Source organism: Athene cunicularia (genome assembly GCF_003259725.1).
Source record: "Athene cunicularia isolate RWA chromosome 1 unlocalized genomic scaffold, athCun1 chr1_part2, whole genome shotgun sequence".
NCBI classification, from domain to species: Eukaryota; Metazoa; Chordata; class Aves; order Strigiformes; family Strigidae; genus Athene; species Athene cunicularia.
In genome coordinates, this window is record NW_020799092.1 from 11,451,694 (window position 1) to 11,465,928 (window position 14,235).

General features: G+C 42.6%; 1 protein-coding gene across 6 annotated transcripts in view; it reads left to right on the forward strand.

Annotated features, from left to right (window-relative positions):
- MICAL3 (microtubule associated monooxygenase, calponin and LIM domain containing 3) overlaps nt 1–10,883 on the forward strand; it is a 155,216-nt gene extending 144,333 nt beyond the window's left edge. For 5 of the 6 annotated variants that reach the window (XM_026868080.1, XM_026868081.1, XM_026868083.1 and 2 more), the window contains 4 exons: nt 2,557–2,622; nt 4,833–4,932; nt 5,900–5,973; nt 6,060–10,883. In XM_026868080.1, the coding sequence (XP_026723881.1) occupies nt 2,557–2,622; nt 4,833–4,932; nt 5,900–5,973; nt 6,060–6,244 (425 nt within the window). In that variant the 3' untranslated portion in view covers nt 6,245–10,883. The remainder of the gene's footprint in view (nt 1–2,556; nt 2,623–4,832; nt 4,933–5,899; nt 5,974–6,059) is intronic. The other variant, XM_026868085.1, reaches the window with a different exon arrangement.
- The last annotated feature ends 3,352 nt before the right edge of the window (nt 10,884–14,235 follow it).

Sequence of the window (14,235 nt, forward strand, 5' to 3'; positions counted from 1 at the left end):
CATGGTGATTTCTCTAAACAATATAATAATAATAATAATAATAATAATAATAATAATAATAATAGCAGCTGTAGTATTAATAATGACTTTGGAAGAAATAAGGAGACATGTAAGGATTTCCATAATGTAGTTGAACAAGTGATAAGTGCAAGGGACGTGAGAAAGTTTTTAAAACCATATTGTAAACCAGGGTGTTGTATAGTTCTCCGTTTTGATAGTACTGGACAAGGAGTTCAGCCTTTTCCCAAAATTGTCTTTCAACATACATATACACAGTGAGAGCTCTTGCTGTGGAGTTGTATTTTTAAAAAATTAACTTCATGATACATTCACTGTCTAAAACTATCGGCTGGCTGAGGGAATGCTTTTTCCATCTATCAAGTGATCTTTTTTTAACCTGGTTCTCTGTTTTTGAAATAGTGAAGAGGCCTTTTCTTGAAAGAGTTCATCTGAAGGGATAGTTAAATATGTGGCACTTAAACATTGGTTACTGTCAGTGAAAAATCTTTCTCTATTTCAGAAACTATGATGAAATAGTTTTTCTCTTAAAATTAGAAGGTTCCTATTTCAGTCTGCTTAGAGTCTGCACCACATGTGTCAATACTTTTTATTAGCAAGGGTGGGGAGGCAGTTTTCATGACTGTCACCTTAGAGAAGTTTTTTAAAATGTATTTAAAATCTAAACATCTGCAGTAGCAGGACTATTATAGATACCATGGACTTTGTAACCTGATTCAAGGACAAATTTTCTTTAGACAAGAGTGGGAGGATAATATTTCTGTTAAAAAATAGGACAACTAAGAACAAAGGAAGAAGATAGTAATAGAAGAATTCATGCTGAATAAATAGAATGTGAAATAAAAAATATAATAGGTACCATGCACTAAATGCTCTGCTTTGTGTGGAAACTTATTCTTCAAGTGCCTTTGTGGTTTGGGAGTTTTCTTTTTTGGTTTTCCTTTTGTAACCTAATCTGTGAAATGGCAATTGTAGGGGGGGGAAAAAAAAAAAAAAAGCCCTAGTGTTTTTTCATTTTAAATGGAGAAGTTGGAAAATTCTGAACTAGAAATAAGGTTCTGGTACTGTCAACTCATGGTTGGTACAATGCTTTATCTGTAACTGTCATATGGCCAACTGTGGCACCTCTTCCAATGTTGCCCCTTCCTGCTCCCAGTACAGAGGTTTCTTCCTGTCTGAGAAGGCTGTGCTGCTCAGTCACAGACTCTGAAGCCGATGTGCTCTCCCTCTCTCTCCAGTGTGTCCTCTGTGTGCTGGTCTAGTTCTGTGATGGTCCCTTCTAAAGCCTTCCCAGTTCACCGGCAGTCTAGTTCTGTAAAGTTTTCCCCAAACCATATACATGAACTCTGTTGACTTCTCCAAAATAAGCATTATTCTTACCATATTAATGTTGTAGAATTTATGCCTTTTGCCAGCACAGAAATGTCTCCTCTTCATAAATGCGGTTGTGCATTGAGAGCAGTAAGTGTTCCATTCTGCTAGCTCTGATGGTTCAGGCTCATCACCTTCCCTGTGCAAATGTTCTCCTGTAACTATTAGTAATGTTGGTTATTTCCTACTGTTTATCACTGTAATGTTAAGTACAGCTGAAAAGCAAATTCTCAGTGTTAAAAAAGCTGAACCATTTTAGAGGTGAGACATGTTTGTCCTTCACTGGGTAACAGAAACAATGAAAAAGATTCAATAAGTCAACAATGCTAACAGGCCTTGTAAGCTTTAAAACGCTTTGTGAAAATGAGAATGTCAAGGGAGAGCTTTAAATTTACCATTTTAACTCTATAAAGCCCTCAGTTGGTCATTGCCCCTGCAGACCCTAATGTGAATTGCTTTTTTATCCATGTAAAAGCCTTTTCGCCTCTTAAGCACAACAGTCCAGTTGAGTACATGTGTACTCACCATACTTGACACAGCAGATCCTGGCAGGCTGGTTCCACATTAACCAGATTCTCCCTGTGATGTTCCCTGTCTGAATAAATTATTTTCCATTAAAAAGGACATTTTTACCATCAGTGGATGCTGCCATGGTGGTAAGAGCATGGTCCTGATAAAGCTTTAAGGTAGGGTGGCTGCTTACAGCTGGTGTCTTATGCATGCAGGCAAGAGTTTTTGTAACCCTGCTTGAAGTTTGACACTTATCAGCAGGAGTTAAATATTCATCTCTGCATGTCCTGACATCTTGCTCACAAACCTTTCAAGTAAAGACCATGTGATTGAAAAATGTACATTAGGAAAAAGTATCAATAACCTCCTGTCTGGTATTTGTACAACTCAGAGTTCACCAGTACCTCAGTCTACTTCTTACCTGTTATCTGTGCTTATTAGGGACATTATTCATCTGTAGACTGTATCCCTTGTTTCTGCTTCTCCATTTCTTGTATTTTTTCTTTTCTTTTCTTCTTGTGTTTCCTTTCTTTCTCACTCTTATGCTTTTTGTCCTTTGCTTGTCTTTTATTTCACCCCTTTCCTCCTCTTCCCTTCCACTTCCAACTTCCTCTTCCTCTCCTGCCTCTTCCTCTTCCTCGTTTGGTCCTATTGAAGTTGAGCCCAATGCCGGGACACCACGTCGTAGACCTCTCTCCTTCTGCCCTTGCTGTGCCCATGAAGGTAACGTAACCTCACACGCTCCCTGTTGTCCTTGACCACAGCTGGGTTGTCATAGCAGCACTAGTCAGCTAGTGACCACAAGGCCCCAACCCTTTTTTTCCTGTGTCCCCAAACCAACCTTCTCAGTAGCAACCTGGTAACCAGCTTCTCTGAGCCTGTGGCAAGTTATAAAAGGTACAGTATCCCTTTTGCGAGTCCCAGCTGTGCCAGGGAAGGTATAGCAACTGGGAGGGACATTGGGCAGCAGCAGTGGGAGCAGTAACGTTACACTCCAAAGCTTCTGTTTTCATTTGATGGCTTCATTTTCTCTATTCCTCCTGAAAGATGTTTGGAAAGTGGGGTAAGAGAAGACAATTTGCTTCCTTAAATATGGCCTTTTAATTAGTATATATGGATTAAAGGAATACTGTGTCTTTATAAGGACTGGTTAGCAAAAACATCCTTGAACTTTAAAAACTGGCAAACCTTAAACTAGACCGGTTTTCCTTCATCTGTCTTGCTGCGTGCATTCTTTAGCTGTCCCAAATGGAGTTTGCTGCAGAGTTTCCATTGCCAAGGCATGGGGGAAGGGGTTGGTTTTGTGTGTTCGTGGTGTAATTTTGCTAACCACTTACTCTGCTTTCCATGGTGCTCCCTCACATCAGTTGTCAGTGCTCCCTCTCCAGTCCTCCCATTATTCCTCTGCTCATTGGCTGTTCAAAAATACTTATGTATTTCATAGGTCAGTAGCGTTGTGGTTTTGGCTTTTTCTTAGAGGCATTTGTTTTCTATGCATCCTGGCATTGGAAAGGATGGGGAGACTTCCCAGTGTTTTCATGGCGCCACAGCACTGGACATCTGCATGTACAGTCTCCCTCTCCTGTTGCCACATGGGCATACTGTGCAGAGATGCTCAGAAAGGAATGCTTGGAACGAGCAACACACTGGTATAAAGTCTGCAGAGCTGAAGGCTCTTAGGGTAGTACAACTGGGTCTGGTATTCCCCAAGGGTCTGCTATTACGATTTTTCAAAAGCAGGCATTCTCAGCCTAAACTGCAGCTTAAGAGGAGTTGTAGGCTCTCCTTTGTTTAGCTCCAGCACAGCACTTCTCTGAGCTTCTAAGGATGGAGGCAGGGCACAGGTCTGAATTAGACAGCCATTCATGTGGTGTTTGTGAAGTGTTTCCCAGAATTTGCATAGTAAACTTGCTGCTTGTTTACTTTTAGCATCAAAATTACTCTTAAGAGGTTTTTACTCTTGTAGATAGTATGTATCCATAATAACAAACATAGACAGTGATGTTAGTTACTTTAGGATGCCTAGGTTACATGCAGTGCCAGCTGATGGGATGCAGCAACTCAAGAATAATTCCATGCAGGCAGGCACATTGCCCTCAGTGGTGACAGCATTCATCTGCTGGTAGTTCAGTGTGGAATCAGTGCCCCAGACCAGGAGATTGCTAGGAGGAGCTTCCCTTGCATTTGATGAATATCAGTGGAATACTGAGTAAGTTGAGGAGTTGTTTTTAAAATAAAATAAATACCAACTGAGAGTTCTGTATGTGGTGGCCAGGGCCCAAGGTATTTTTATTTTACTTTGATATTAGCAAATGTGTCTGAGGATTCTTTTTCTTTCCGTTGCTGATGCGCAATATAGTAGAAGTAGTTTCTGTGTTCACTATGCAGAGGGGATCTTCAAGGTGGATAGATATATGTGGCTAGGAGGAACAGTCAGAAAATATTTGTTTAGCTATTGAAAAAAGACAAGATGTTACTTTTGGTCAGTAAAAGAAAAGATTGAGGACACGCAATTGAAGAAAATAAAGGAAAAACACATGGAGTGGCAATTGAATCTGTTTCTGATGAGTATACATTTAAGTAGCTGGCATGAGGATCTATAAAGCTCTTCTAATGAAAGGAAAAGTGAAATACAGAAATCTGGGCTGTCTGCATTAAAAGTGAGGAAGAAACAAGCCATCACGAGAAAATCAGAAAGAAAAACAAACAAAACAAAAAACCACCCAGGCTCCAAAGAGAAGAGAATCCTTTTGGAGGTGACTTCCACTCTTCTGTGTGCTCTAGGCAAACTGAATGGACCCGGCTTGGGAGTGCTCTGGCAGCATCTTGCTCGGCTTTCTTTGCACATTTTGCCCCATTGTTGTTTTTGCAGTTTGGGCTTGTAAGGATTGCAGGGTGTTACCTGGAAACTTACAAGGTTTCTTTTTTGGCAGGCATGGGTAAGAAGGATGATCCCAAGCTGATGCAGGAGTGGTTCAAGCTGGTGCAGGAGAAGAATGCCTTGGTTCGCTATGAGTCTGAACTGATGATATTGTGAGTGAATGTGCAAGGCTTCAAAAGGGGGATTATGTTACAAATAGTATTGGAAGATCTGTCAGTACTATCTTCCCTATAATGCTGGGAGGTCAACAGTCTCCTAGGATGATTCTTGGCTAAGATATGAATCCAAGTACATTTCAGAGGTGTGGTAGAAGAAGGAATAATACCAATAAGGAACAAAAGTTCCAACTACTTGTGCATGTGCAGAAGTACGTATGTGTTTAAAGCTGTGAGCCCTTCCCAAGCCGTTCTTGGGCAAAACATGTCTTGTTCACACAGGTGGTTTTGACCTATGCAGAAATAATATGTGACGACTCATGGTTTTGGTAGACTCCACTTTTAAGTGTAGCCAAAAGTGTCTAATTCAGTCACCTTTGCCATGTGACTCTGCCTCTAGTGGGACCCCAGTGCCTCTCATTTGGGCTCAGGTGATAAAGCTTTTTTCCTGTTAATGAAATTGGGAGCTTTCTCAGTCCCCACGATGCAAATTCACTGAAATTCATTCCTGAGTATGTCAGCTGACCCCAGCAGTCTGGAAACTGATTGTCTTAGTGCCTGTGTCAGAAAAGCCCCAAGGTGTTGTCTGCATTGAAATCTGAAAAGGCAATGGCCTGACATGTCTTTAGTTTGATAGAGTGTGAAGTGGCAGGAGATACATTGAGGTAAAGTATAATTTTGAAGTGACTGCAGATTTGTTTGTTCCTTCACACTGTTTTAGATTTAATCCTATACATAATCTGCTCAAGTTTTGGTATTGCACTTCCTAGCTGGAGGTAAAGAACCTGAGATGCTGAAAGTACATTTAAATTTTTTAAAAATATATGTCTTAAGTGTTTTAAGAGATGTTCCAAAACATATCGGTAATATGAATATCAGATATCTAGAGGGAGAGCAGATATGAAGCAATGTATAGAATATTTTAATAGACCCAGAACTTGGATTCCTGATGTTTCCCTTTCAGCGCTCGGGAGCTAGAACTGGAAGACAGGCAGAGTCGATTACAGCAGGAACTCCGGGAGAGGATGGCAGTAGAAGGTGAGAGCAAAGGGGAACATTTCATAGATTGTAGGTGTGTTATTTCTCTAGCCTTGTGTATGCTGATAGTTTTTGTATTTCTGTAGATCATCTGAAGACAGATGAGGAGCTCTCAGAGGAGAAGAGGATCCTGAATGAGATGCTAGAAGTAGTGGAGCAGAGAGATTCTCTCGTAGCTCTCCTTGAGGAGCAACGGCTTCGAGAAAAAGAAGAAGACAAGGACCTGGAGGCAGTCATGCTTTCCAAAGGTTTTAGCTTGAACTGGTCCTGAGCTTAACACATTTACCTCTGCTGGTCTGTGTTGTCCAGTTGGCCTACTCTGAATTCGCCAGAATTACATGGATAGGAAGATGTTGAAGGGGAAACTTCCAAATGGTTCAACAGCATGCAGGGATTTGGTTTGAAGCACTCAGAAGCCTTTTGATAAGTGTGTTGGTTCCAGAAGCTTAAGTTTTACATGTCTGCAAGCCGAGTTGAAGATAATGAGTTGAGACTGTAGAGTCTCCTTGAGGTCCTGTACAATGGACCGTATTTTTTTGTGTGTGGTAGGAGGGAGAGGAATAATCCATGTGTGGGGAAGGAGGTTAAGGGAAGAAGTACCCTTAACTGAACTGGATTTATGGCAGTCCATTCCTTTCCTGTTTTAACTACACCACTTCTAATAAAAGGGAGGGAAGTGGTAACCCTCTCTGGAAAACCACAGCAGCCTGTAGCAGCCTGTATGGTGGAGTCAGCTGTCCAGGAGAGCTCCAGAAGCCCAGGGCGAGATCTTTGCTTTAGTCTTCCTCCCACCAAAGAAACCGGCAGTTGATCATTATGCATGGATATAAAGAAATATGAGACAGGGAAGATACTACTAGTATGTATGATGGAACTCTGCCTCCTGGTTTTTAGAGGAATTTGGGCATCAGAAGACTCTCTCCCTATCATACCCTCCTAAATCATCATCATGTTGTGGGGAAAAAAAGGGGAGAAGAAGAGAGAGGGAAGATGCTCTTCTGCTTTGCTACACACTGGAGAGACAGCTACTGCTGGCCTTAGTCTTCATGGCCACAGCTCAGAGGCTGGTGGGCTTCTTTGTTCTGTTTTTGTTGTGACTGTTTTGACACTGGAAAATACTGACTGTGGGACAGTGGTAAGTGTGTGCTGAGACAGGGGTGTTACCAGGCAGCATTCCCTGGCTGTTAGGCCCCTAAAAGGGAGAGGCCCTTAAGTGACTGAACCACCATTAAGACTTTTCAGTATTTTTATTTTTTTCCTCTGTATTTTGTTTTTGCACATTGGAAACAAAGCTTAAGACCTGCCTGGGCCCTCAGTCACTTTGATCCTTTTATGTCAATTAACTTATTTTTTTAATACTTGAAAGAAGATTCATTTTTGTATCTTTTAGGAAAAAATGGACGAGTGATGGGTATGTGTGCCTGCTGCATCCTACAACTTCCACTTCTAAATTACTGGACATTGTTACCTGTGGCTATTTATTAGTGTTCTTATTAATTTGATTGTTACACATATTTGATTGTGGAGGGAGTGTTTTAACTCGTTAGAGAAAGACACTACTGCGGATTGGTCCCTGCTTCACAGCAAGGGCAGCCTCTATGTACCCACAGATGCATCCTGCCCTAAGAGTTTTCCTTCATGACAAAATCCTGTGCGCTCATGGAGTTGTAAGAATCTATTTGTGTTCTTAGCATACTTTTCTTCAGCATCCCAGATTCCCTCTGTTGGACTAATAAACCTATAATTTATTTAAATTTTGCATTCTTATAACAAGAAAGCCAAAACTGTGAGATAGAAATATCCCATATATATATGTCTCTTTCTCACTGAAAGAGGCAACCCTCACACTCTTGAGATAACAGTTAGAGGGACTTCCATGAAAGCAAAAATAGCACATTTCCTGCTGCATCTGTTCGAAGAAGCTCCTTTTGGCTCAGCTAGCAAAGCTGCTGCTTTTCAGCCAGGAGGGTATTCACTTGTAATCATAACATTAACCAGTGAGCAGACATGCACTGAGCAATTCAGCACCATTTACTGTTTGACAGATTCCCTGAGCACACGACGTTCTTAACTTGTCCTGCAGAGCTAAAGCAGCACTGTGCATTGGGTATGCATCCCATCCTTAATGTGGTGTTACGAGGTTTTCGCACCTTGGGATGCTGACTGACTTCTTGTTAAGGAAGTACTAAGCCTGCTCCCCAACGTCTTTGAGAAAGTGTCTCATTCTCAAGCATATTCATACAGCACACTGACTCTTTCAGCTTGAATTTATGCTGTTGGTGCAAGGCACCCAAGCAGGGCTGAACATTCTTTAATCTTTTGCTCCAAGACAGAAGTTAGCATGGTTTCTTGCTCTTGGTTCTCTACCTCCTTCAAAGAGGTCTGTTGTAAGCCAGGGCCTACGAATTCGCCTCTGACTCAGGAGCATCCTCAGGCTGAGGAAGAATGAGTAGGACTGTCCCTAGAGACTCTGAGTGGTGCTGGTTGTTAACTGTGGAAACATGTCTTTCCTGCCTCAAGTGTTCCCCCTTTGTCCCCCTAGTGTTTTCTGCTAAGGCATTACAAACTAAATCCAGATGCTCGTGAAACCAAGCAGACAGACAACTGCAGTGCTACTTTATAACTGCACATGGTAGCAAGTGGTACCTGCTATACCAGCATCGCAGTGTTGGCTTACCAACAGGATGTCCAACAACACAGTTCCCCGCAATTTCCAGTGCGGGGGCCAGCTGCACAAGTCAAACTGGCAACAGTAGTTTTCACAGTCTGCATTCCAGAGACCAGTGGAAGCTGGAGAGAAAGAAGGAGGAGAGGTGCTAGATACATAGTTTATTGTAAGCTGTCTTGTTCAGAGGATTGGCCTCAGTCCATTTTAAAATGCACTAGGTATATGGACCACATCTAACTTTTCACAAAAGATTACTGCATGTGAGCTGTAGAACAGAAAGAAATCCTGAAGAAGAAATACCAGATTACTGCTTTTCCCTTTCATGCTGTGGGATGCTGGCCCTCCAGCAATGAGAATGAAAATGAAGAGCTAACACCGCACACACCAATTAATTAAAAGTACACAAAAGGGAATCTTAAAAGGCCTTTTTATATCAAAATGGTTGTAAAATGCACAACTTGTATTTGCTGTTCATTTGCACTTTAAGTATATGACTTGCATATCAGATACTGGGTTTTTTTACTATCTGAATATTTTAAATTCAAATTTTATATTTTTAAAGCTGAAGAAGGCTCTTGAGACCACAAGATTCCTTATTTGTATCAGAATCCAAGTAGGTTGTTCTAGCTCTTTGTGCTGCCCGGGTGGGCAGCAGCACATGACTCAGCCATGTGCAGTGAAGTGTGTCCATTTCGCATATGAGGGGGGCAAAAAGGTCCTCAGCTTCTGAGGAGTGGGCACGCCAGGGCATCCAGCCCCATGTCACACGGTCTATACCAGGGACTGGCTGCTTCCTCCCTGCAGTAGGTAGGAGGTGAGCCGAGCTTGGAACCTAACCTGTGTTCGTTTTGAAATGGGCACACTGAGGATGGGGCAAGCACTTCAGTACCCTGCATGGAAGGGAGGGGGATGCCACCTCCTGGAAACACCCGGGAGGCAAATGGGGATGGGGGAGTAAGGACTGCCAAAACAACTAATCTGCTGTTTTCACAGTACAATTTAAAAAAAAAAAAATAATTTCTGTTCCTTTTAACCATGTTTTCATTAAAACTTACAAATGGCTGTAAAATCCTGAGCTTCAAAGAACTAATGTGTGGGGAGGTGACAAGACCTTTCAGCTCCAACTTCCAGACATATTTCAGTTAACCGATACCCCATGGTCTCACTAGGGCATGTTACAAACTGCGTTGCTGAACATATTTTAGAGCAAACCGCAAGTTTTGAAAGTCTGTCCTTCTCTCTATCCATCTCTGCATTTTATGTAAATATTTGTTTGTATGTAAAGACACCAGTGGATCCTTGGGTTACCCCCATGGTCAAGAATCTGAGTTTTGTGCAATGCCTAGGCCTCTCTTAGAACACAGTGCTTGCATAGAGCTAGTCACCACATTTGTGTGCACTCTGGTTGTTTTTAATATTTTTATACATGTTAATCCTGAACATTATGAAGTATTATAAGTGGTCTAGACTGCATGATCTAGAGCAGCCGGCAGTTCTGTTTTCTTAGCAGCTGTTCCTGAAATGTTCACAGCTACACCTTGTTTAGTTAACATTCTTTAAAAGAGTTTTCAGTTAAGTGTTTACACCAGACACCAGTGGATGAGAAAGGTGTTGCATTGTAAAAATCTCCTGTGTACAGACTGAAAAAGCCACAACATGGCTTTATGGGAATTTCAGTCATCACTGTCTGCAATAAAGAGAACTCTAAAGCATACTAAAAACCAGCCTGTATATAGTTCACAGAGAAAGAGATCGCTGCCTCTCAGCTGTTTCAAAATAACAGAGATTAAAAGCTTTTTCCAAAAGTTCCTGCTTTTGGATTGCTCAGAGTACTGCTATAGGCCGGGTAGTTGGGCAGATCAGGATGTCGCTGAAAGCAGATGTGAAGAGGAGGGTGCCATGTTCTGATGGCATTGCAGTAATTTAAATTCTCTGTATCTGTGTGTGCATGTGTGTGTGTGTGAAGTCTAATCCAGGTGAAGGGATCTGCTTTGGCATCTTCCCTTTTGTATGAAAGTGAACTCTGATATTCAGATTGTTCAAGGCTTTTATGATTGGCATGTATGGAGTGTTAATGGAAAAGCATATACCTTACCTGTAAAAAACCCCTACTCTGTTCCAGCCTGTTTTCTTCTGTTTGGTTGTGTTTTATTGTTTGTTTTTATGCACACTTGCTTCGTTGGTGTTGAGATTTTAGCACCTCAGATGGCCAACTGAACTAAAAAAAAAAAAATAAAGTCATTAATTATTTTTTTCTTTTTGTTGGTGGAGTTACCGTGTTTGTTTCCCGTTCACTCGCATTGTTGATAATTAAAGAGGAAGCCAGTAGCTGAGGGAAGGTGATCCTGAGGTGAGATAAAAACCTAGGTGATAAAGGGACTGACTTCAATTTCTCTTTTGCTGGAATGTTTGGAATCCATTTGAATTATCTGAGATACAAACAAATTAATCTTGATACAGCCCCAATACATGGTCCTCCTTTCTCTACATTTTACATTGTTTCTTCAGATTCTCTGTGGAGAGAAATTAGCCAAGAAGGTGTGAAGATAATGTAAATTGAATTGTAAGAACTAGGATTTCATTTCTGCAGCTGTAGTTCACTTCCTTAGCCTGCAGTACTAACATGAACATCTGATGCTGGTACAGCGGCATTGAGTGAAATAAGGAGTGAATGACATCAGTACCTCCACGTTGACTTTCTGTGTTAAGCCTCCACCACTCCATGCCTGTGTCTCAGGAAGGTTAGCTAAGCCATGCACAGCTCTGGAGCTGTGCCCTTCAAACAGATGGGAACAATTCAGACGTTCAGCCTCACTGGCCTAGAAAAGGTATCTTGTCTGGGTATCTCCCATTTGAAAAGGGTGCATGTTCAGCCTAAGTGGTGGGTGATGGGCCAGTAAATGTCAGGAGCTTGAAGCTTGGAGGAATGACATCCAGTCAGCAAGCTGCACTGCTGTCATTAAGTAGACTGAGAGAAATCATAAGTCCTTGTGCCTTTTTTTCAACAGGCAGAAAACACGCAGGATGTTGTGGGAAATCCCAGCTGGGGAAATCCCAAACCATGAGTCTAATTTTCCCTCCCACCCAGCCATTTTCAAAACAAAGGATAAACCCTGGTGTTTGTAAAGTGGTTGGATTAAAGCAGATTTGTTATGGCAGTAGAGGGGATGAGGGGCCTCAGATTTCTTCTTGTGCAGTGGTCAGCCTAGAGGCAGGGGACCGTGGCCTGGGCTGTAGGTGGGGAGAGTGACACAGCGCTCTCTCCTTCATTTGTGCAGCTCAGTAGGTTGGCAGTTTTTTGGGGGTGTTTCAACCCTACAGGTCGTCTTGTCCTTCTGGTCTCTTGCTTTCAAATAGTAGTGGGAGAAAGCTGTGGTTACCCAGGAAGGATCTCTCTGGTGTCAGAAGGCCACTCTGCAAGGATTTATTCCTTGATGCCAAAAGAGAAATTAGTATATGGAAAGTGACCACTGGACTCTGTGACACAGGAGGTTGGCTCCCATCCATAGTTTAGGAGACTAGCCTTGTGACACTTCATCACAGCTTTTTAATTATACTGCAAACTTGTTAGCCCCCCCATCTCAATTAGGGACCCAGAGGTTCTGCTGTTTATAAACTGTAAGGTGGAATAACTGGTCTCCTAGGGGGAACCTTACTGTGCTGCTTGCTTTGGCAAAGAGCTATGCCAGCCCTGGATGGAGAGCCCTCTGAGATGAGCAAGTAGGGTCACACTTCTTGCAAAGATTAGCCCTGCATACCTAAGAAGAAACACCAGAAAAAGGCGCTCAGACTAAGAAATCCTGCCTCAGCAGCCCGGCGTGGTGACAGCTGCTGCTTTCAGTTTCCACTGATAACAAAAGTAGCCTTCAGGAGCCTCCGGCCTGTTCTGCACGTGGTCTTTCATGCCCTCGAAGCTGCCTCACCCACCCTATGCTGCTTCCCTGGGCACAGAGGCGTGACCCCTCCCTGGCTCTTTGGGCTCAGTGTGGAGGTGAGGAATAGCACACTGGTTACCGAACCGAATCTGCTCTCAGCTCCATGGAGGAGCATAGGAAGAAGGATGTCAATGGGTTCATTAACAGGCAGAGCCTCACTTTGGCAGCAGAAGATATACATCGTGTTACACAGCTACTCAGCCAGGATAAAGACAATGAATGTAATTTGTCAGGAAGATTACTAGGGGGAAGTCAAAGAGCAAAGAGCATGTGAAGAACCTGGTATTCTGGCTTCCCTCATGTTTAAGTTTTTGAAAAGTCCTTACCATGAATGCTGTGATAGCTGCCTGCATTAGCAATTGCATTTTTAAGGCCTGCCTATATAATGCAAGCCTAATCCTTCTACCTGGCCACACATCTCTACAGGAAAAGCATTCTTGGAGGTGATTCCCTTCAAGAATTCAAGCAGGGCCTGAGTGCATCTTCAGTGACTGAGCTATTACCAGAGAAAAGGATCCTAGAGGTGGTAATGGGCGAGAGCAACAGTGATGGCATGTGGTTGCTCAACTGCATCACAGCTGGCATCATCCAGAGAGCCAGAGGGAGAGAGGGGGCCTCCTGCTTCATTTTAGAGATATTACTTGAGGGAAGTGATAAAAAGTTGCCTCCTTAGCCTGCATCCTCTTACACAGTGCTCAAGGAAGAAAAAAAAAAACTTGTCCAAGCCAAACTCTGGAAAAAGTACCATTTTCCCTTGGCATCTTTGCAACAGTGTAAATGCCTGTGGACAGCAAGGGAGTGGATAAATGAGTATTTCCAAACTTGCTGAGTATGTGGTTCTTTTCTGAATGTCTGAGACACAGGAATCACGTGGTTTCCTGTAAACAAAAGATCACATTTTTTTTAATTATTAAAATTTTCTATACAAATTTAAAATCTATATTACTCAGATATCAAAAGCAAAAAATGCTGATTTCTCAAAAGAAATATAGAGACTTTGGGCAGAAGGAAGAGACATTATGTGTTTTGCCTACTTGGGGCTAGCAGTGCTGACTTTCCAAGCCCAAGTTGAACAGTTTGAAAAAAAATAAAAACTCCTCTTCGGTTCCTTGGAATTTACAAAAGCTGTCAGATACTTACACGTTGTTTTTTTTCCCCTCCGTAACTCCCAGCATGAAGCCACCTGATGCGCTGGCCAACACAACGACTCAAACCTTTATCAGAATTGGTGTTTATTTTGCGGAATCCCGGGAAATTTTAAGAAGCGCTCTACGATCATCCTGTTCCTGTTTAAACACCCTTCGCATTCTCTGTGCAGCAAATAAAAGGCTGAAAGCGGTACCATGACTCGGCATGTTAGGAAGTAGAAAGAGCATGACAGGAAACCTGTATTAAATACAAAGCAAGCACTGCTTTACATACAACTAAGTTAAAATTTATGTGGCGGGAATCTAAGTGGGCCATGAAGAAATGTCGGCCAGGAAGCACGAGGTTGGACCCCATCCGAGCTCCAAACAGCCCTGCGGGCAGCGGGGGCCAAAGGCCCGGGGCTGTTTTGCCCCCAGGCCCATCTCCCTCCGGCGGGAGCTCGGTTTCACAACCCCCGGCTTGCTCCGGGACAGCGCCGGCCGGGCGAGCAGCCGCCGCGCCGCCCTTCCC